General features: G+C 43.0%; 1 protein-coding gene across 1 annotated transcript; it reads left to right on the plus strand.

Annotated features, from left to right (window-relative positions):
* Window positions 1-7,687: 7,687 nt before the first annotated feature.
* LOC103276588 (nascent polypeptide-associated complex subunit alpha, muscle-specific form-like) lies at window positions 7,688-11,692 on the plus strand. Its single transcript, XM_021706965.1, has 2 exons — window positions 7,688-8,582; window positions 11,613-11,692. The coding sequence occupies exons 1-2, from the start codon at window positions 7,688-7,690 to the stop codon at window positions 11,690-11,692; spliced, it is 975 nt and encodes a 324-aa protein (XP_021562640.1).
* Window positions 11,693-24,321: the final 12,629 nt, after the last annotated feature.

A 24,321-nucleotide genomic window follows, 5' to 3' on the forward strand; every position in this document is an offset into this window, starting at 1 on the left:
CTTCATCCATGTTCTTGACAAACCATCTCTTTCTTAGCCTCTTCCTGCCCCACTAGACATTCAGATTTCACTTCTGCCAAACCCTCCCCTAATCTCGGGCCCCATCCTTAACTTTGCCTAACCTCTCACTCTTTCTTGACTCAAGAAAGGAGCTCATTTTCCAAACACAACCCTTACAGCAGGAAAGGACTGTGGTTACTATCTTTTTTTCTTCTTATCAGCTGGGTATACCCAATAGTTCACAACCAAATTGGACACAGTGATGCCAGAAGGCTCCCAATGTAACTGCCAAGGACAGGCAGACTCATCTGATCTCTCTGAGATAACAAATGAGAACTGGGAAGCAGGTTGTGTCCCCTTTGATAAAAAACCTGAATGGAATATTTACAGAAATCCGTGGGATTTCTTGGGACTTGGGTCTCTAATACTTGTTCTCTGGAATCACTACTCTTTTGGGAAAATTCATTTTCTTCAATTCGGACAACAGATCTTGATAAGACCATTTTTATACAACCTTAAATCATTTAAGTTCCTAAAAACACAACTTTAGCGAGGGTAAAGCACCGTGATCAGCAAAGGCAACACACCTGGAATGGGTTCCCATGTAGGGTGCATACACCTTTCTTGGGAAACCAGGCTCTGGAGACAAGAAGTATGAACAGGCTGGCCATGATGTCTGGAAGGTCTATTTGTCATAGAGAGGAGTGGATCTCAAGTACTGCCCTCTCTCCCTATATTGCTTTAGGCAAGTCTTTCAGTCACCTCTATTTTCTCTTTCTGCATTTCCAAAAGAGGGTTTATGCTGCTTACAGTGACAAGGTATGAGAAAAATAGGTGCTCAGATATCCCTCTCCTGTGCCCTCTTCCTCTCTCTACCCCTGTTATGATTCTAGACGTGATGAGAAGAAATCACTATCAGAAATAGAGTTCAGTTTAAATGATCTGGCATTTGCAATTCACACTGTATGAATCTGGAAGGTCTGTGGTGGTGGTGGTGGTGGTAGTGAAAAAACATGAAATCAACTTGGAATTCTTACAGAGCAAGCAAACTTGAGCCTTCAGAGAAATCAGAGGCAATGATTTAGTTTAGTATTATTAATAATAATATTGTTATGACAACACCCATCACAACTCAGGGACGTAACATACACAATCATGTATAGCTAAACGACAGGGATACAGAGAAATGTGTAATTAGGCAATTTTATCACTGGGAGAACATCACTGAATGTACTTTTACAACCCTAGAAGGATCACTGGAGTCCAGTAGGTCGAGGCCGAGGTGGCTGCGGGTGTGACACTGCACTCCAGCCTGGGTGACAGAGTGAGATTCCAACTCAAATAAAGAAATGAACAAATAAATGAATAATAAAAATTAAAATCTTATTGAATAAAGATAGAAAGAAAACAGTTTTCTACAACTATATGATATGTTTGTGTTTTAAGTCAAGTGCTATTTACAAAACGGTAAAAAAAACTTAAAAGGTTTAAAAAGTAAAAGTGTTACAGTAAGCTAAGGTTAGTTTATTCCTGAAGAAAGAAAAATATTTATTTCTAAATTTAGTGCAGCCTAAGTCTACGATGTTTGTAAAGTATATGCTAATGTCCTAGGCCTTCACATTTACTCACCACTCACTGACACACCCAGAGCAACTCCCAGGCCTGCAAGCTTCATACAGGGTATGTGCCCTATACAGGTGTATTATTTTTTATCTTTAATGTTGTATTTTTACTCTACCTTTCTGTGTTTAGATAACAAATACCATTGTGTTACGAGTCACAGTCTCACTCTGTCGCCTAGGCTGGAGTGCCGTGGCACACTCATGGCCACTACAGTTTCAACCTGCTGGGTTCAGGTGATTCTTCCAAGTAGCTGGAACTACAGGTGCATGCCACCACACTCAGCTAATTTTTTTGATTTATTGTAGAGACGAGGTCTCGCAGAGTTTCCCGGGCTGGTCTCGAACCCCTGAGCTCAGGCAATCCTCTTGCCTCAACCTCCCAAAGTGCTGGGGTTATAGGCTTGAGCCACCGTGCCCGGCTATTTTTTAACTTTTTAAACTTTTGTTAAAAGCAAAGACACGAACACATGCATTAGCCAAGGCCTGCACAGAGTCAGGCTCATCAATATCACTGTCTTCCACCCCCACATCTTGTCCTCCTGGAAGGTCTTTAGGGGCCATAACACGCATGGAGTTGTCACTTTCTAAGATAATATTGTCTTTTTCTGGAGTATCTCATGAAGGACCTGACTGAGGCTACTTCACAGTTAACTTTTTTTTAAAAAAATAAGTAGAAGGTATGCACTTTAAAGTGACAACAAAAAGATTGTATAATAAGTATATAAATCAGGCTGGGCTCGGTGGCTCAGCCTGTCATCCCAGCTCTTTGGGAGGCCGAGACACGTGGATTGCCTGAGTCCGCGGGTTCGAGACCAGCCTGGGCAACTCGGTGAGACCTCATCTCTACAATAGATAAAAAAAAATATTAGCCAGGTGTGGTAGCGTGAACCTGGAGTTCCAGCTACTGGGAAGGCTGAGGTGGACGCTGGGGTAGCTGTGAGCGTGCCACTGCACTCCAGTCTGGGTGATGGAGTGAGACTCCGACTAAAAAAAAAATTTTAAATTAAATAAATAAATAAATACTTAAACCAGTAACAGTCATTCATTATCATCATAAGTATTATGCCTTGTACACAGTTGCATGTACAATACTTTTATACGACTGGCAGTGCAGTCAGTTTGTTTATACCAGAACCATCACAGACATGAGAGTAATGCGTGGTGCTGAAATGTTACGATGGCTACACCATCACTAGGCTACACCATCGCTAGGCTACAGGAATTTCTCAACTCCATTTTAATTGTACGGGGTCACTGTCCTAAATTTGGTCTGTTCTTGATAAAATGCTGTTATGCAGAGCATGACTGTGCATCACTTTTGTGTTTACAAAGTACACCTACATAGATCATCTTGTTTAACCGGCAAAACAATTCTGTAAGTTAGGATGGGCAGAAATCTGCTTCATTGTTTTACAGGGATGTGTACTGAGGTTCAGAGACTTACTGTGAGTCACACCTAATAAATGGTTACTCCAGAACTCTAATCCATATCTCCTGGCCCCCAATCCATTGCTGACTCTCCCACATTGCAATTAATTCCTCAGCTCTTAGATGCTTACTGGTCAGAAAGGAAGTGTAAAAGCATACGTGTGACTACTTATTACAGGCTAAAAAAATAATATATTTTATGAAACAGCTCAAATTATACTGTTGGTTGAAGCAATTTTCTCCAAGCCTAATAATATGTGTGTAGAAATTCTTTTTTTAAATGATAAAGATGTGGGGTACAATCCAGGGTCAGGTATACAAACGCTGATTATGCAGATACCCTTGTTGATGAGGTGTGCCCCTTCCTCCCCTAGCAGTCTCCCTCAACTGCCCCTCTCACCCCCTTCCCTGACAGTTTCCCGCTACTGCCAATCTCTTTCTTACAGTATTATGATAATTGTTCAAGGTCTGTCTTGAGTGAGAACATATGGTAGTGAGTAGAAATTTTGTAGCTAATATTTTTTGAGAACCTAGTACAAGCTAGGCACTATGCTAAGTAAGCCTTTTACATATACTCCCATGTAATAACTACGAAGTAGGTGTTGTTACTTCATCTTAGAGAAGAGGAAACTGATCGTCAGAGAGGTTAAGTCACTAGCCCAAGGCCACACAGCCATGCAGTTGAAGCAGGACTCAATGAAGGGTCTGCCTGGCACCAGAGCACATGCTGTCTCCATTGCTATGCTGTTCACATCGCCGCAGTGATATCTCTGACATTTGCCCCACCTCTCATTCAGAATCCCAGCCTTCCAAATGTGTCCCCAAATTCTTTTTTTTTTTTTTTTGAGTTGGAGTCTCACTCTGTCGCCCAGACTGGAGTGCAGTGGCCACTCCCGGCCACTGCAGCCTCGACCTACTGGGCTCCGGAGATCCTTCCGCCTCAGCCTTCTGAGTAGCCGGAATTACAGGCATGTGCTACCATGCCCGGCTGATTTTTGATTTATTGTAGAGATGAGGTCTCGCTGCCCAGGCGGGTCTCGAACCCGCGGGCTCAGGCAATCCACTCACCTCAGCCTCCCAAAGGCACGGGATTACAGACTGAGCCACCGAGCCCGGCTGTCCCCAAATTCTTAAGGGTATCCCAAGGAGGTGTCTAACATGTGTCCTCCAAGTCAGCACTCCTGTCAACTCTCGGTGTCATCCGCCAATTTTTTATGCTTTTCCTATTCCAGCTCACAAAAACTAGAAATGAAATATTGGGCAGTAATCTCCTATGGTGAGTTTGCCAATAATAACAAAGACAGGACACACCAACAGCACCACCACAAGTTTATTTAGTTCATCACTTGATTTGGAAGTTGGATGTTTGAAGTGAAAAGGGATTAGGGAGTTGAAGTGAAACCTCTCATCTGATCACTCTTTAAAGCTCCTGCCTACTTGGGGCCAACTGTCACTTTCCTGAGACTCACATCCTTTAACTGCAAAATGGAAATAAGGCCACCTGCTTCATAGGACTGTGTTGGGCCTTGAACAAAATATAGTATGTAAAGCATCTGATATAATGTTCAGCACCTCTGGAAGCTAAAATAAAATGATAGCTTCTACTTACCCAAATCCCTGTTCTGTATGAATAGCCTCTCCTATTATTGGCAGTTAGTCAATAAACTAGTATTTGTTGAGTGATTATAAAATTCAAGCAAGTTCTTTTATAGAAGAGTGTGAAAATTACAAAAAAGAGCCAGGCTCGGTGGCTCAGCCTGTAATCCCGCGCCTTTGGGAGGCTGAGATGAGTGGATTGCCTGAGCTCACGGGTTTGAGACCCGCCTGGGCATGAGACCTCATCTCCACAATAAATAAAAAAAATCAGCCGGATGTGGTAGCGCACGCCTGTAATTCCGGCTACTCGGAAGGCTGAGGCGGAAGGCTGAGGCGGAAGGATCGTCGGAGCCCAGCAGGCGAGGCTGCGGTGGCCGGGAGCGGCCACTGCACTCCAGTCTGGTCAATAGAGTGAGACTCCAACTCAAAAAAAAAAAAAAAAAAGAAAGAAAGAAAATTACAAAAAGATTAGATATCACTTGCATAGGATTTTTAATGCAAATTAGTGTAATAAGGTCAACATATAATTATACTTGGACAAAATATTGTTTTGTCAAAATTTTCTCTGTATTGGTATTTGTTCTAAAAGGATGATAGTGGCTTGTGCACGGCCTAAACAATTTGAGCACTTTTCAAAAGGAGATGTAGGCGGGGCTCAGTGGCTCAGCCTGTAATCCCAGCACTTTGGGAGACAAAGGCGAGTGGATTGCCTGAGTCCACGGGTTCGAGACCGGCCCAAGCAAATTGGCAAGATCTCATCTCTACAATAAATAAAAAAATATAAAAAAATTAGTCGGGCGTGGAAACGCATGCCTGTAGTTCTGGCTGCTTGGAAGGCTGAGGCAGAAGGATTGTGGAGCCCAGCAGGTCGACGCTGGGGTGGTTGTGAATGTGCCAACTGCACTTCAGCCTGGGCAAGGGAGTGAGACTCCAACTCAAAAAAAAAAAGGAAATGTAGACCAAGTCATTTGTCAGCTGTCTGATAGTGTGAGCAAAGCCCCCATAACCTTGCCTGAAAAAACTGTGAAAACGTTTAACAAGGAAAACTGACACAGAACCCCAATCAGCCATCCTGAGAATTTCTCAAGAGTCTGATTGGCCAGTGGCAACCAGTCAGGACCCATAGTCCTCGGTGGTCCTAGGGGAGCTGCCAGTGTGAGGGGATGGTGAGGTGTCAAGGAGGGAGAGATCGTCCAGGCTTGACACAGTGCTCCATAAAGAGTGGGGCTTTCTGGACTGTGTGTTCACTTTGTCTCAGAGGGTGATTCCTGGTTCCCTTTTAGTCAAGTTGTTTCAAATTGACAGAGACTAGAGCTTTCTCACCCCTGACTTCTTTTTCTCAAGTAGGAGGTCAGCATGACTCAAAAAGTTTCCTTTCTATTATGAGAGGCATTGAGTCTGTAGAAACACTTTGAATGTGAATTACTCAACTGAATTTTCAGGCAATTTCTTCTTACTTTGTCTTTTCTTTGACTGTACTTTCCAATGACCTGTTATATTTTGCTAGAAAGAAATGATCTCCATTAAAAAAAAAAAAAAACACAAGTACAGAAGGCTAATTATTTTCTCCTCTCCAATTAGGATGGGCTAAAATATTTTTAAACGCAAAAGCAACAACAAAAAAAACCTTTCAGTCAGATTTGTTACCTGGATGGTTTTTCTTATTTTTTTCTTTCTCTCTTCTTTTTTCTTTTCTCCTTATTTGTTTATTTATTTATTGTTTGGCAGTGTTGAGTGTCTTCGACCATTTTATGCTGATCAACAAAATACCACAGACTGGGCAATTTATAAAGAACAGAAATTTAGTTTCTTGCAGTTCTGGAGGCTAGAAGTCCAAGGTCAAGGTGCCAGCAGGTTCAGTCGTCTATTGAAGGCTGCATCCTCAGAGGGGAGGAACACTGTATCCTCACAGGGCAGAAGGACAAGTTACCAATCAACAGCTGTGTGAAGCTTCTTTCATAGGGGCCTTAATCCCATTCATGAAGGAAGGCACCCTCATACTCTAATCACCCCTAAAAGGCCCCATCTCTTAATACTATCACAGTGACAATACCTGGATTTCAAAAAGGACACATTCAAACCACAGCACCAAGTACTTTGATATTGGACTGTGCGATTACTCCTAGAGAACCCCTAAATAACCATAGGATTTAAAGTGGCAATTCATTAAGGTTGTTTACGACTGTTTGTTATACCTTCTGTCACAGAGGTCTTAAAAGTATTTGGTAAAAATAATGCAGGCAAAGAAGATTAAAAGTACATTCTAGGGCCAAGCATGGTGATTCACATCTGTAATCCTAGCACTTTGGGAGACTGATGTAGGAGGATCACTTGAGCCCAGGAGTTCAAGACCAGCCTGGGCAATACAGCAAGACCTCGTCGCTACAAAAAATAAAAATATTAGCTGGGTGTGGTGGCATGTGCCTATAGTCCTAGCTGCTCAGGAGGCTGAGGCAGAAGGATCACCTGAGCCCAGGAGGTCAAGGTTGTGGTGAGCCAGGATCGCACCACTGTACTCCAGCCTGGCCAACAGAGTGAGAGCCTGTCTCAAAAAGCAACCAAAAAGTAAAAAGCACACTGTAAAGTTCATTGGTGGCTTCATGTGTAAACCACAGGTCAGACACCAAATAACAGGAATAGCTGATACACAACCTGGGACTGAAAGATGAAATAAATATGCCACTTAAAATATGAGCAAGGGGGGCAGTTAGGAAAGAACAATTCAGACACACGAAAGCGAGAAGGACCAACTCTTGACTGTCTCCACTCCCACCCCTCACTTACAGGTGATTCCTCACCAATCCCTGTGTTTTTGTAGCCTGTGACTTGCTGTAGAGTCCAGCTCCCCAGCCAAGGTCATCCCCTGAGACCCTTTCCTTGAAACCGGCCCTGAGTGCTGAAGGTGTGTCTTTGCTTCCCCAGGCAATCGGTGGAACCATGGGGCTGAGTCATGTCTGGCCACAGCAGCCGCGGCTTGCATCCCTGGGCACTGAGGTCTGAAACTCGACCCTGGCAAGGACCAGCCCGACCTCCTGGAGGAAATGACTGAGCCGCCTCACCAGCAGCAGATGAAAACTTCCTTCCTCTTCATCCAGCTGCAGGCTTTCCCTGCCCGCGCTCTCCCCACCCAGTCTCCAGCCGCGGCTGCCTCCACAGCAGCCCCAGGGGGCCTGGAGGCGGGACACAGTTTCCCAAGTCCCAGGACAGGCTTCTTGGCAGGCCGGGACCTCGGGCGCACGCAGGGCTTGGCGGCTCCTCCTTCCAGCCTGCTGCAGAAGGGAGGCCCTGGGACCGAGGGACCGGCTGCTTTCACTTGCTCTGCTCCGGGGGAAAAGAAGGCCGGGGACGGAAAACCCCGGGAGCGGGCAGGAGGCAGGAGCGGGGGCTGCCGATGCCCGCATCGCGGGCATCGCCTGGCCCCTGCCTCTGGGAAACTCGGCCGGCTCTTGCTCCCGCCATGCCAGCTTCCTAGCCCAGCTCCCGTCATGAGCGATGGGAGCAGCAGTCGCTCCATGGGCTGGGAGCACTGGCCGGGCGCTTCTGCTCCCCAGGACCTGGGGGACTCGCAGCCCCGGTGCAGCGATGCCCTGGGATGCTCCATGGCTCAGGCCTCCCCTGCCCACGCGGCTGACCAGCAGGAAAGGGCTCTGCTGAGCAGAAGTGCCGCCACCCACCGGGTATCCCTGCGGAGCTGTGAAGAGGACACAGGTACCACAGTGAGGGCCACCAGGGCGCGGCTCTGCAGGTACTGCCCAGAGGTTCAGACCAGCAAGGGCTGCCCAGCGCCACCTGCCACTCTGCCTCTCAAGGTAAGAACTTGCGTGTGCCCGAGTCCCCCAGACTCTGGCTGTCCCACCAAAGAAAGGGAGCAGGGGACTGACCGGCCGTCACGGCCCCCAGTTTCTACCCCTGCGACTCCCCCTCGAGCCACACCTGGTCAGCACAGGTGCCCACCACCCACAGTCTTCTTGGGCCCGGCCTGGGCTCTGTTCTCTGTGCTCCACCACCTGCCTGGCCACGGTCCACATTTTGTTTGGCAAGCGATAATGAATAACTATTTCCCAAAAAGTAAGGGAAGGAAGGGCATCCTTTGTAGGTGAAGACCAGAGGGAAGGACAAAGGAGGTACCCAGGCATGTACTGGGCCCTGGGATGTGGTAAGCATCTTCTCACATCTCATTAGTCCTCATAACCACTCAGAAATAGAGGGTCACGTCTCTAATTTCAGACGAGGAACGTGAGAAATGACCCAGCAAACAACCTCTTTTTCTTACAAAAACACAAGGGCCACATCAAAGGCTATTCTCCCGAATGGGCATCGAGGACAAAGAGGGAGGCTACAGTAAGTTGAAGTTTCCAGAACTGGAACGCAACCACACTCTACTGTCATCCATGAACACCTGACTTTCTAGCGTCCACGTCTACCTCTCACCCCTAACTCCCAACCCCCGACTATCACCACCGAATGGATGTGCAGCCCAGCACAGGGGCCTCCCATCAGGAGGGAAAGGCAACCCTGCACAGCTCTAAGGGCTGTGCCTCTGATCACGGCTGTGCCTGCTCTTTGTTGCTAGCCTCTTGCTCTTTTCACCTCTGGCCCCACCTCCCCATCATGCTGGTGCCTGAAGAACCCTTCTCCACCAAGCTCAGAGCACTGTTCTCAAAATGAGTGAACAAAACTTAACATTATGCATCGGTCTTCCCTTTCCCAGATAGACCCCTTGCTATATACTTTAGATGTGCATGAGCATGAGGGTGGAGGTGAGGAGGAATTGGGGAGGGTGGGATGAAATAGAAGAAGGAGCCGGGCTCAGTGGCTCAGCCTGTAATCCCGTGCCTTGAGAGGCTGAGGTGAGTGGATTGCCTGAGCCCGTGGGTTCGAGAACTGCCTGGGCAGCGAGACCTCATCTCTGCAATAAATCAAAAAATTAGCCGGGCATGGTAGAGCGCACCTGTAATTCCAGCTACTTGGAAGGCTGAGGTAGAAGGATCGCTGGAGCCCAGCAGGTCAATGTTGCTGTGGCCAGGAGCGGCCATTGCACTCCAGTCTGGGTGACAGAGTGAGACTCCAACTCAAAAAAAAAAAAGAAATAGAAGAAGAAGGAAGTACTCTTGTTGGAATATGTGGAAGGTTATCATGGAGGGGTCTGTCAGGGCAGTCACAGGAAAAAGGGATGAAATCCACAACATCAGAAAGGGGCCTTCCTTGGGACTCAGAGGTGCTGATGCTTCACCTGGATTCCGTGTTTCCTTCCTGCATGCTTCTACACGCCATCCGTCCCTTTTTCTCTTCTTAACAGGGGCCTGCACAACCACAGTTAAGAATCAGGGAGAAAGAATAAGTCCCAGTTCTGTCCAGAAGGGAACTCTTGGAAGAAGAGATGCTAGCATGCTTCCTTAAGAAATAGTTGACATTCCATCCTAATTCTCGTATCTCTCATTTCCTACAGGGATTTAGAAGGAATGACATATCCTTGCGTCAGAGCCCATCTCTGCATGTGGGGTCATACAGTAGTTGTTTGTGTACTTTAATGCTGGTTTAATGACTTGAAAACACCATCTTTTCCCACTCCCGCCTCCCACCTCCAGGAGACAGGCCAGAGCTTCAGAACTGCTGCCGTCTCTCTGGGGAGAGGCGCTTTGGGAGTTGGTCCATGTGTGTATCCCGGCCTTGTCAACTTATTTAGCTCCCTCAGTAAATGGGTCCCTAAGACATCTGCTCCATCTAAACCTAGGACTGCAGAATTCCTAGCTAAAAAGTTAGAAGGCCCAAGCCCAAGTCCTTACCTAGAGCAAGCCATCAGAACTTTCTGAGTCTTGGTTTTCCCATCTTGAAAACATCAACAATGGCCCTTGCTTCACAGTTGCTATAGAATTTCGCTCAGAGGCCCTGTCTTAAGGAAAAGAAGAAGAGAAACAAAATCAGTGGGACACCAGGTAGGACCAGGGAAGTGAGGGTTGTGGGTATAGAGTGGAGTGAGGGTTGTGGGTATAGAGTGGGAACATAGAGACTGGCAAGGGAGTAGAATTACAAAAGGCTATCCATGACCTTGCTGGTCAGACACTGTGATTTCCCTCTGCCATGGGGAGAGTGGGAAACCTGGGAAATTAGCTCTCTTAAACATGCAAGTCTTTTGAATGCCTTGTGACTGTTATTAAACAGGTGACATCTGCCCAGTGTTAGGTGTTAGAAAAAGGAGCAAAAATAGCAGAGAGAGTTTTTTCCATCTGTATGACCCTGGGCCAGATTAAGGTGCCATCTAGACTTGTCAGATTGGTGTATGGGAATTACCTAATCCTTTCATGTTTTGGAATTTAGCTATATGATTTGTAGCAAAGTGGCAAAAGGCTGATTAGAATATCTTCTTGTCTACTGTGGACGATGAAACCCTTGATCACCCACAATGGCACCTTTCAGTTGACTGACTCATGGAAAATGTGATCCCTTATATTTGTGAAAGTGAAATGCTGGTTACATGGAAGTAAACTCGACTGTTACATGTATATTATAGGATTGAGGTCCTTGTGTCAACTATCTAAGGAGAAAAAAGTCTAGGTCTTAAGAGTAAACTTTCTTGTTTGTTAAATATATTCTTTCAATGTTGAAACATCATGGGCTCGCAAGTAAAAATTGTTGATGTACATCTCTCCCAGTATCATAAGGAGTGAATGCAGCAAATGAAATCAGTTGATTCTTAATTTAGTGTATGACTGGGCTTTAATAAAAAGAACCATAATACTCTACGATCTAGAAGGCTTTCATTGCACTTTCCTCTTAATAAAAATCTCAGAATTCTATGAGGATGTGCGCTATTATCACCCCCACTTCACTGATGAAGAAACGATGCTTGAGATGGTCAACAACTCGCTGAGACTCAAGACTAGAACGTGGCAGCTCAGGGCCCAGCCCTCAGGTAGTTCACTCCGAAGCCCAGGCTCTTTCTACCTCCTCTTGCTGTCTTTCTAGCTGGTGACGTTTCCTTGGAAGATAACCTGGCATTTTCTGAGGCCTGGTGGTCTACACTGCATGTCGAATTTCTCTGGTGAAGAATGCAGGAGAAGGATCTTCAGGAATATAGATCTAGTGAAGGTGCCTTGTGTGAATGAGTACAGCTGACTTTCTAGAAGCAGTGAAGGCCTGGGTGTGGAGGGCGTGGAGTTTCAGCTCAGGGCAATGCCAGCGGAGGGCTCTAACTTTCCCTGTGGTTAGTCAGTGTGAATCAGAGAATGTTGCATGATTTGGGGCCAGGGCCTGCCCTCACCATCTCCTTGGCCCCATGTGCTACTGCCCCTCTGTGGGAACCCAAGGAACTGTCAACGTTTGATCTGAGTTTAGGGCTAAAGATATGAAGACAAGGAAAACAGAATCAACTCAAAAGAGAGGGGAAAAAAGCTTTCTCTATGATCCTTTGGAAAAATGTCCACATATTAAAAAAACTTTTTTACTAGGTCTTCATAACTTACATATTTTATGTCTTAAAATAGCAGTGACGTTTGCTATATAAACTGCCTTAGAAAATTAGTAGTAAATATTTCTTAAAATTGTCCCCCAAAATGCCATTTTTACAAACTTACAAAATTTTCACCTATAGCTTTACATTTACCCCCAAATTTCCTTCTCTACTTTGGTCTTCCTTTTTCCTTTCTTCCCTCACCATAAGTCCTCAAAACCAATCAGCTGTTTGACTTCCATCACCAACCTCTAAGTGTGTTCAGGGTTCAGAAGACAGAATGAAAATGAGAAAAACAGCCAAGAAATCAGCAGAAGGTTTGTGTGTGTGAGAGAGAGAAAGAAAGGATTGGCGCATTATTCATTAATCTAATAAATGGAAACTCAGCATTGGTCTATTTTCTTATAGACAGACCCTGTCTAGTAGACTAGAAAAGTAAGTTCTAACTCTCTGTGTCTTGGATTGTCATTCCTTAAAAGAAAACTAATGTCTGAATGTAAGTCTGTAAAGTATATTAACTTTTTGGTAGAAAGTTTTTGTTTAATTCAAGAGATAAAAAAGAAGCTTTGATTCTATCAACCAACTAGTTCCGTGGCCTCTGACAACTCAATGAACAAAAAGTTAGCTTATCTCACTTGCTTTTGGAAGTCAGTTCACTTTTAACATTCTACAATATCTATAAATCCGTGAATCCAAAAAGGGAATGAAACTGTCTAATGAAATAAAGGTATTAAAACCAATTTTTTCTTAATGTTTAATTTTTTAAAAATGTTTGTAGAGATGAGATCTCATTATGCTACCCCAGCTAGTCTCACACTCCTGGTCTCAAGTGATCCTCTCACCTCAGCTTCCCAAAGTGCTGGGATTACAAGGCGTGAGCCACTCTATGCAGCCAAAACAATTTTATTTCATATTTCTCAACTTGCCTCTGAAGATGAACTATTTGCTCAGATGATTTTACTATAGGAAACTTACATATAGAGTGGGCTTACCTTTATTGGGGAGAACTGGGATTTCAGTGACATGAACTAGGAATTCAGAGATATGAAAGAGTCAGTGCCTTCTCTGAGCAGTAACACAAATTCTTACCACATTACTTTACGACCAGGATTGCAAGATGTCTATCCACTATTGATTGATATTTCCTTCTCTGACAAGATATTAGTTAAGTGAAATTTCCTTCTGCAAGCTTCACACTGATCCACAGATCTACTTAACCCCCAGAAAGCAGTCATTTGCCTCATCTGGGCTCCACACTTCATTACCCAAGCCCATTTGACTTTTCTGGCCTGTCTTAGGTTTAGAAACTGTTCTGCTCACAAAATAGTATTTTAGATAATTCTGTCTTACATTATTCCTTCTCTGTGAGTAATTTAGAATTTTTAAAAACCTGCTAGAACAAAGAGAGAGCATGCACACATGCTCATATAGAAATTTTAACAGTAATATAAATTAAGTGTGCAGTGAAGCAACCCTTTTAAAAAAGATTCTGGTATTTAGAAGACAGTATTGATTGGATTGAAAAGCTTATCTTTAGTTCATTTGACGCTACATTGGTTTTGACACAGATACCTTGATTTATTACTCGAATAAATAAAGCTTGAGATAGCAGAACTGGTTTCAATTCCTTTTCATTTGTGATTTGCCTTGGTGTTCCCATGACAACGTTCCCCTTGGTCCTTTTCTCTTCTTACTCTTTCCTCCAGCATTCACACACAGAAGTCCTGTGGATCGTTGTATAGGTGCTTTACTCATGGAATTACATACACCTTAGCATCTCAATCTACCTGTAGAAAGAAGAGGGCAGAGATTGCATGAGTGACTTTACACAGAATAGCAATTGAATCGGGAGCTGGGACCTAGGAACTCAAGGTAGCGGAGAGAGGCCAAATGTCTTTACTCTGGGTCTTAATATCTTATCTGTCATGTGAAAAGGCTAGACTCTTTGGTTTCCTACCTTCCAGCTCCTTGACTGTAAGTCAGTTCTTGCCAATTCATGTGTGCCTATGCTTGTGAAAATGCAACCAAAGTTATAGCTGTTTATGGCAAATTTCTAAAAGTCCATCATATTGGGAGGTCTCTGTATTTGAGAAACTTTTTTATTGATAAAACTGGATGTTTCTCCAGTGTCCCTAGGATAAACAGAAACTAAAAAAATTATTAAAAATTGTGTGCAAGTTGGACAGGGTGGCTTATGCCTGTAATCCCAGCACTTTGGGAGGCAAAGGCGAGAGGATTCTCTGAACCCATGGGTTCGAGACCAACCTGGGCAACTTGGAAAGACCTTGTTTCTTCAATAAATCAAAAAATTAGATGGGTGTGGTGGCGCGTGCCTGTAGTCCCAGCTACTTGGAAGGCTGAGGTGGAAGGATTGCTTGAGCCCAGTAGTTAGAGGATACAGTGGCCGTGAGCGTGCCACTGCACTCCAACCTGAGCAAGAGTGAGACTTCTATTAAAAAAAAAATTGATTGCCAATAAATACACAATTTTCTAATCTCATGTGTTAAATTAGGATTGGCTTGCAAGATTTGGATACAAAGATTGAAGATGAGTGTTTACACAAAAAGGAGTTGTGGGGTTTTTTTTCTTCTCCTTTTATACTAAAAAGAAAGACACAGACTTGCTGAAAGTGATTAGTTTTGTTTTCAGTGTGTTGAATCCAATATTCAACAAAGGGAATACTGAAAAATCAGTTCCAGCCAGTAATTAAAGCTGAATGATGAAGAGACTTGTTCTCACTTGCTGGAATCAGTTCCAACAGATTGTCTCAGTTTAACTTTAAAGTTTTGTACCCTTGAACAATAATCTTCTATCACTTGGAGATTTAGTTAGGACTCTTGGTGATGTATAATTGAAACCCTAGAGGCTACTTAATCCCAAATGAGGAAGATTCATTATAAGAACACATGTGTGTAAGTATAGGGTCTTGTAGAACCCAAAGACGGAGATGAAGACTGGGCGCAGTTGCTCACACCTACAATGCCAGCACTTTGGGAGGCTGAGGTAGGAGGATCGCTTGAGTCCAGGAGCTCAAGACCAACCTGGGCAACATAGTGAGACCTCGTGTCTACAAAAGTTTTTTTTAAAAAAGACAGCAATGCAGACAGACCTTGGGACCCATGGACCAGGGGCTCCAATGTGTGAGGTCTCTTTTGTTCATTGCTCCTCTCTGTTGTCCTCTGCCCCTTCCTTTCATCTTCTCTGCATCACTCTTTCTCTTTCTCACATCTGCTTGGTCTACTCCCAATTCCACAGGGAGGAATATGGTCACCACAGTTCCCAGGCTTACATTCCTTCTTATTAGAAAACTCTCCAGACTAAGACTGGAATCCCTTAGACCTGATATCCAACTCTGGGAAAAGACTCATTTGTCCTTCGTGGGACAGTATGTACCCAGTCTGTTATGGCAGGTGTGGGGCGGGTGCAGCTTAGATTGTATTATCAGGTGTGCTGAGAGCCTATATAGGTCTGGGAAAGAGACAATTCCTAGAAACTGATGAGAAATGGAAAAGAGAAGAGTAAATATGGACAGCCAGTCCTACAAATGCCCAAAAACCACTTTTTTTTTTTTTCAGGGAGTTGCCAACTAAAATTACAAAGCTATTGCCCTGTATAAATGTTCTATCTGAGCCCCTTCAGATTTCAGGAAGCCAGATTGCATAACTTTTTATTTATTTATTTGTTTATTTGCATCAGTCTTGCTCTGTCGCCCAAGCTGGAGTGCAGTGGCATGCTCATGACTATCGCAACCTCAACCTACTGAGCTCAGTCTTCCAAGTAGCTGGAACCACAGGTGTGCTGCACCACGCCTAGCTAATTTTTTAAATTTATTGTAGAGACGAGGTCTTGCCAAGTTGCCCACATTGGCCTCGAACCCGTGGGCTCAGGCAATCCTCTTGCCTCCAACTCCCAAAGTGCTGGGATTACAGGTGTGAGCCACCACACCCAGCTGCGGGGGATTTTTTAAAAAGCATTCCTGAACAAAGTAATGTATTCGAATCAAATCATTGCCTGATGTGATTTATAAATAGATTTGCTTTCACAATTTGATACTGGTTATGCTATGACAAAAATTGCTCTTTTCGTCTTTTTTTCTTGTAGATTTTTAGAGACTATAAAATGCTACAAGATTTGCACAGTCTCTAGGTGAAAGTAGGTTGTATAGTGAGCAGATTACCATCATAGATTTTGCATGTGACCTATTCCACTTTATATCAGCTCCCTGGGGTTCCTGATCCAGTATTCCAGAAGTCAGAACAATAAAAAGGTTATAAACCAGATTTCTTGAATTGAGTTATACAGATTCCTTAAACTGAGCCATATCAATGCAAAACAAAATGGGCCAGCCGCAGTGGTTCACACCTTAATCTCAGCACTTTAGGAGGCTGAGGCAGGAGAATTTCTTGAATCCAGGAGTTTGAGACCAGCCTGGACAAAATAGTAAGACCTTGTCTCTACCTTGTCTCTACCAAAAAAAGTAGGCAGACGTGGTGCACACCTGTAATCCCAGTTACTCAGGAGGCTGAGGTGGAAGGATCACCTGAGCCCAGGAGGTTGAGTCTGCAGTGGGCCATGATCTTGGTACTGCACTCCAGCCTGGGTGACAGAGTGAGACTCCAACTCAAAGAAACAAACAAAAAAAACCAAAAGAAAACAAAAGAAAGAAAGAAAATGTGACCAATAAAAGAATGATGGCTACATAGGGCAATTGCAGGGCTGCATTTTTAGAAAGTTCACTTTCTTTCATCCTAAAGTAATCAGCAGACTCTTTTTTTTGACTGTCCTTTGTGTTCTGCATATTTCCTGTGATTATATTTAGTCAATTTTAACTTTTGGGAATTTGACTTTCAATTTTCAGGATGTGTGATTTTGCATTAACCTTCCAATGACCAAGTCCAGCAGATGATGAGATCAAAAACCCCAGGGCATAATTCAGGCACTTGCCATGTTTTATCCTTTGAAAATCTCATTTTGTTTGCAAGGAGTTGTTACTGTTCACTGATTTCTCAACCCGATTGTATGAGGCAGTAACAGTTAAAATGTCAGCTCGTTTATCTCATGTTACAAGTGGAGCGATCTTAGGACGGTTTGTTTATATAGACTCAATCGTCTTCCATAAAAGATTTCCCCTGCCCTATGGCAACAGCACAAATAATAAATACAAATGATGGCAAAAGGTAAATGGTGATAAACAATCAAGTCTAGGAAATATATAAATCAGAGTCAAAATTAAGGAAATATCAGGTTGAGATAAAAAAAAAAAGATCCAAATGTCAACGCCATAAAGGCTAACAGAGCTGGTATGTTTGAAAGTCAGATTCAGCTTTCCTTCCTGGCTGCCCAAGCTAAAAGAAACACACAAGCCTGGGTGTGGTGGCTCACACCTGTAATCCCAGCACTTTGGGAGGCAGAGACGAGAGGATTGCCTAAATCCACTAGTTCGAGACCAGCCTGGGCAACATGGTGAGACCTTATCTCTACAATAAATCAAAAAATTAGCTAGGTGTGGTGCTGCACAATGGTAGTTCCAGCTACTTGGAAAGCTGAGGTGGAAGGATTGCCTGAGCCCAGCAGGTTAAGGCTGCAGAGGCTGTGAGCGTGCCACTGCACTCCAGCCTGGGTGACAGAGTGAGACTCTGACTCAAAAAAAAAAAGAAAGAAAAAGAAAGGTCGCCCAAGCTCAGGAGGTCAAGGAGGCTGTAGTGAGCCACAATTCAGCCACTGCACTCCAGCCTGAGTGAGACTCCACTCAAAATAATAATAATAATAATGATAATAAAGTAAAGAGACACGTGGCTAGCAACATAGTTCTAATTATGAGATGAGGCAGAGAAGGAAGGAGGGAAGGAAGGAAGAGAGAAAGGATGAGAGTTCTTTGAACATATCCCATAAAAATTAATTTTCTTTTCTTTTTCTTTTGAGTCGGAGTCTCACTCTGTCGCCCAGACTGGAGTGCAGTGGCCGCTCCTGGCCACCGCAGCCTCGACCTGCTGGGCTCCGGCGATCCTTCCGCCTCAGCCTTCCCAGTAGCTGGAACTACAGGCGCGCGCTACCACGACCGGCTAATTTTTGATTTATTGTAGAGATGAGGTCTCGCCAAGTTGCCCAGGCGGGTAAAATTAATTTTCTTAAAAAAACCAAAATTTTCTGGCCTTTTAAATTGGCAAGATAACTTTTTGAATAAAAAGTTTTCTAATGAGTATTTAATATTTACCATTTTCCTGTTTCCTTAGACATTATATAAACAACATAATTTAATTTGATAACATAAATAACCACTATAGCCAGGCTCGGTGGCTCAACCTGTAATCCCGCGCCTTTGGGAGGCTGAGGTGAGTGGATTGCCTGAGCGGGTTCGAGACCTGCCTGGGCAGCGAGGCCTCATCTCTACAATAAATCAAAAAATCAGCCGGGCGTGGTAGTGCACGCCTGTAATTCCAGCTACTCGGAAGGCTGAGGCGGAAGGATCGCCGGAGCCCAGCAGGTCGAGGCTGCGGTGGCCAGGAGCAGCCACTGCACTCCAGTCTGGGCGACAGAGTGAGACTCCAACTCAAAAAAAGAATAATAATAATAACCACTATAATGGCTAGTGTTGCTTGCTGGTAGCTTTAGAGCTGTGAGATTATTTGTCCTTATACTTAATGTTCCCCTCTCCCCATATTCTGCTGTCTGATATTTTTTTCTTTTTAGTAGTTTTTCAATTTCTTCCATGCAGATCTCTCTCTTCTCACTATTATTAGTGTGACTACCTCTAACATCTATTTTTGCTATTTGTTTGTTTTTTTAAGCCACCACAGATCAGAACACTAGACAACAAATATTTGTTGGTTTTCCTAGGGGGAAAATCTCATGAGTTTTAATATGGATTTTTCTTCTGATTTTGTCTGTTCAAAGATTACACTGGCATTCTAGGACTATGGTCACATTGGAAGAAGCAAGTTGCTCAACAAACATCTTCTGAAGTCATTCATTTGATAAATATTTATTGATCACCACCTGTGTGGCAGGCATTGTTCTAATCACTGGGGATATAGCATATGAGGCTTTTGCTCGTATAATCTAGTAAGAGCAAGGAATGACAAGAACACAAAACGTGAACATAATGCCTTCAGATTGTGGCAGTGCCTGGTAGAAAATACAACAGAAGGAGGCAATGGGAGGAGAGGCACTCAAATGGACAGTTTAGTGTGTGTGATGAGAGAAGGCCCCATGGGAAAGGTGACATCTGAGTTAAGACTTGAACAACAGGAGAGAGCCAGTTATGGGAAAATCAGTCCCTCCACTTCACATTGGTAAGGCATTAAACTATGAGGACATCTAACTGGCTGGAGCATCAACCCAAAGGAGAATAAAATTCCAACCCATCTTTGGGGTTGTAAGTTTAGCATGGTGGTGTTTTTATGAAAATGTGTTAAGGTTTAGGCTAATGCTTAAGGAGTTCTTGGGTGGACCTGTGGTCAAGGAATTACAGTAATGTTTCTCTTTGTTTAGTTTTTTGTTGACCTAACTTCTAGATCTACTTTGGAATTATTTTTGTGAATAATGTCCCCCTAACCATGACAACTATTCTTCTGGAGAACAACTCTACATTATACTTTAAACCGCCTATAAAATAAATATTTTCAACTGAAATAGATCATTTCTACTTTTCATGCCATTTGAGAACATTAATGGCATAATTCTTATTTTCTCATCCTCGGTCTTTTTTAATAAGTGAACTTTTTCTTATAGTTCTCTTCAAACCGCCCTTGCACCATCTTTTTATACTGTTTTGTGAACCACTCACAGCTGGTGCCTACTTGTCTTGTCTTATTGTTTGTAGCCTCTGAAGCTCTTTAGGGGAAAAGCATTACATAAATCCAATTAGAAGCCATGTATTAAAAGTAAATGCAGGAATTATATTTACTTTATGTAAGTTACTTTACATATCATTAAATTAACTTACTAAATGTTTCTGTAGGTCCTTTGTGAAACATAAAACAGAAGATTCTTTTTCTGCTCCTTATAGGCTTGAAGTGTAAGGCAGATAAACATAAACATATGTGCAAAGAGACATTTTAAGAGATACACAAAATGAAACACAAGCAGAGTAAGGACCAAGGGTTAATACTTGGTGTAACAATTGGTATAGGTCTGCCGTGGGTTGATGGTTGTCCAAGTAACGATCTGCACATCGTAATTTGAAAAGTCACCATCCTTACTCCATTTAGTCAGGAGAAGGTTCTCAAGGGTGATGGACTTCAAGGGCTCTCAGAGTGAAGGAAGAAAAAGCTCGATGATGAATTAAGAGAATGTAAAGAGGATTTGAGTTAGGGGCTTCTCCTGAGTTCATGTGTGAATTTCCTAATTCTTAATAAAGAACTTTTCATTATTCTTAATAAAATCACATTAAAATCAAGCTCCAAATTCCCACTAACAGTGATGTGATCATATATACATGAAGCGAATTTGGAAATTAAGAGCTCTGGTTTGTAAATGTATACCTCTTATTCAAAGATATTAAAAAATAGTCAACTGCATGTGTGGAAAACAGTAAAATGTCATGAAATGAAGTGCCTATTCAGCATTTAAAAATGCATCCTTTAATACAGCATTGGAGAACTTGACATCAAGTTCTTGTCTTGACATCAAGACCAGAAAATCTGGACCTAGATAGAGAGTGATTGCATCCCACTGGATGTGAAAGATTTCTCTTCATCTTGGAAGATTTTCTGTCCCAGGTGTCAGGCAGTGCTGCAACTGAATAAGACCAACCTGCAACACGTTGCTAAGAGACAGCAGAAACACAGAAATGGGTGCTGGAAATTTAATCCAACTCAGTGCATGCGAAGCTGTTTTCTGGTCAGAGCATACAGGGAAGTGGGGAGCTGAGGCTGGGCTTGGGATGTTTTTTTGAATGAGGAGGTGGGGAGCTGAGGCTGGGATTGGGATGTTTTTTTGAATGAGGCTCTTTGAATGAGGACTGCAGTCTTGATGTAGTGTATAAACAATTCTGATGTTTGAATATGAAATCAAACCAGGTGATCCAGTAAGCAGACCATGACCCTTGAACAAAAATGAGGTTTAGAAATTTCTGACACCTCTGAGAACATGTCAGTTCACAATGGTAATGTACAGATTTGCTTTTCTGCCTCTTTCCCTGCCAGACAAGATGATTATTAAGACCTCTAAGGTCTGTCTTAATAATAAAGACCAGCCAAGAAATTTACAGTATTAATTCCACCCCAAAATTTGAAGCAATCTTCAAAAGAGCTCTCCCAACTATAGAGAGCTCTTTTGTTCTGAATAGTACTAAGCCTCAATAATATTCTTGTTTTCAAGGTTCCATCAGTTCTGAACTGTAGTGGGTGATGAATTCATACAAGATAAAGATATTAGGTATATATAACACAGAATTTATGACTAAACAAAAAAGAATAGGTTTTTGAAGATTTGCTTGACCTTTACCGCTAAGTGGAATAGTCTTTGCCTTATGAAAAGTTCTTATTCTATTAAGAGCAAGAAAAAGAACAAAATAAGTTATTCATGAACTATAAGTATAGTAGGTATGAAATTCCATCAACATACTCAGAAAAAGTATCATTTTATTATTTTTAATAAAATCACGTTAAAATCTACTTCTAGCCAGGCTCAGTGGCTCATGCCTATAATCCCAGCACTTTGGGAGGCAGAGGCAAGAGGATTTCCTGAGTCCAGGGGTTTGGGACCAGCCTGGGAAACTTGGTGAGATCTTGTCTGTACAATAAATCAAAAAATTAGCCGGGCGTGGTGGCGTATGCTTGTGGTTCCAGCTACTTGGAAGGTTGAGGTGGAAGGATCACCTGAGCCCAGCAGGTCGGGACTGCAGTGGCTATGAGCAGGCCACTGCACTCTAGCCTGGGCAACAGTGAGACTCCGACTCAAAAAAAAAAAAAAAAAAAAAAAATCTACCTCTAAATCCCCATCCTACTAGACTAACAAGAAATTCAACTTAGATAGTCTCAGGGTTCCCTGTCCATTAAAGCTGGGAAAAGGGTCAGGAAATTGCTATGGTACAAAGGCATGCAGTCTTGTATTCACTTGAGTTTTTCAGCACACGGTCAGCATAGCATAATGCTGAAGAGCATAGACTCTAGAGACAGATTTTCTGTGTAGACTTGGGTAGATTGCTTAATTTTCTGTACCTCAGTTTTCTCACCTGTAAAAAAGACATGCTGTGAGTACTGTTCTGATAGAAAATAAGAAGTAAGTGAATTATAATAAGTAAAGTACTTGGACCCATGCATAGGACAGAGTATGCAGACCCTGGAGAGCTTCTCTGCTTTGATTACCAGTCCTCTATCTACCTAATTTTTGCACAGCTGCTTCCCATCCTAGTCTGTGTGCTTTCAAATCCAACAGCTCCGTTGCTTTTGTGGCCTGGATGGATTTGAGCAGCTGGGAGTCCAGGCCCTGGGTTCCCTCTCTCCTGTGTCTCCTCCATCTTGAAATATGAAGACAAAAGCTATTTTTTTCGTTTAGTCATAATTTCTGTGTTATATATACCTAATACCTTAATTCTGTGTGAATTCATCACCCACTACAGTTCAGAACTGATGGAACCTCGAAAACAAGAATATTATTGAGGCTTAGTAATATTCAGAACAAAAGAGCTCTCTATAGTTGGAAGAGTGAAAGTCATGTGTGTCAAGGTCCTATGATAAGTTTAAGAAGTAGGAGGCAGGAATATTAAAGCCTGTAAAATTCTGACTAACCGTAGAAAAGTCATCTCATAAACTTACCCACCCTTCTCTTAATTTCTGCCACTCCCTGCTTTAAACTTCTCCTAGGTCCCAGCCTCTGAGCAGCCCCCAGGTTCACTGGGATTCTCTTTCTACCCCTCCCCAGGCTCAAACCCAGTTCCTCTCCCCCCTCAGGCTTCTCAATAGCCTTCTTGTTTCTTCCCTTCTATCCAGAACAGATGTTAAACCTCTTCAACATCTTCTACAGAAAGGAGGTCTCTTGAGCCATAAACACCCCCAAGGCCCAGGGCACCAGAGGGCTAGGAGGAGAGCTGAGACCCCATAAACATATACAAGTATTATGTACCCATAATAATTTAAAAAATAAAAGGAAACTGAAAGAAAGCAGGAGAAAATCCACAGGTTCATGATAATACATTATCCTGCCACTCAAGAATGGTTTGAGGAGGGATTAAAAATAAAAATGGGCTAAATGTGGTGGCTCACACTTGTACTCTCACACTTTAGGGGGCCAAGGCAGGAGGATTGCGTGAGCCCAGGAGTTTGAGTCCCGCCTAGGCAACATAATGAGATTCCCCCAAATCAGAAAACTAACCTTAGTCCCAGCTACTTGGAAGGCTGAGGCGGGACAATCACTTGAGTCCAGGAGTTCCAGGCTGCGGTGACCGGTGATCATGTCACTGCACTCCAGCCTGGGTGACAAAGTGAAACCCTGACTCATTAAAGAAAAAAGAAAGGAAGGAAAGAAAGAAAGAAGGGAGGAAGAGAGGGAGGGAGGGAGGGAGGAAGAGAAAAATAAAACACGAAGCTAGGTCTGCCCAGTCTAAGTAAGGAAAAAGTTTTTAAAAAATTGGATTTTGCAAACATTGATTGACAAAACTAGATTGAGTCTCTGGATTCAGTGTTCTGGATTCAATTTTGCTTGGTATCACCAGGTGGCATGATACTTACCTGTCCCTCCTTTTGGCGGGCAGATTAGAACATGATGATTAGAGTAAAAACAGAGAAAAAATAAAACAAATTAAAACTCCACAACTTTGGTAAGTAGTGAGTTCCAAAGACCTAAAGATCACTTAGGGGGCTGCAGGTCAGCAGTGTCAGAACTGGGATGCGAAAGACAATCTGTAGGGCACAGAAGGAAAATGGTAGCACTTCTATTTATATTTTTATATCTATTCTCCCTCATTTTATTTTTATGTTTTAGATTTTACATGATAAATTAATAGGATAATATGAATAGATCAGTCACAAATAAATATGAACATTTGAGGAGTGAATGTTCTAATGTTTTTGGCTGTTGGGGTACAGAAAAAAGGTTTAAACATTGCTAGGCCTATCACACTAGAAACAAATACTATCTACGTGACAACTTTGTTGAAATCTTATGCCTCTTGTAGCCATAACAATTCATCTGAAATAGGGCTGAAGTACAGTCTATTTCATAATACTCCTAACCAGAAGGATTCTCTCCTAGTCCTGAATGCTCACACAACTTAGGAATAGC

The sequence above is a fragment of the Carlito syrichta genome, unplaced genomic scaffold (assembly GCF_000164805.1).
Source record: "Carlito syrichta isolate Samal-C Ts95f unplaced genomic scaffold, Tarsius_syrichta-2.0.1 Scaffold316252, whole genome shotgun sequence".
Classification (NCBI taxonomy): domain Eukaryota; kingdom Metazoa; phylum Chordata; class Mammalia; order Primates; family Tarsiidae; genus Carlito; species Carlito syrichta.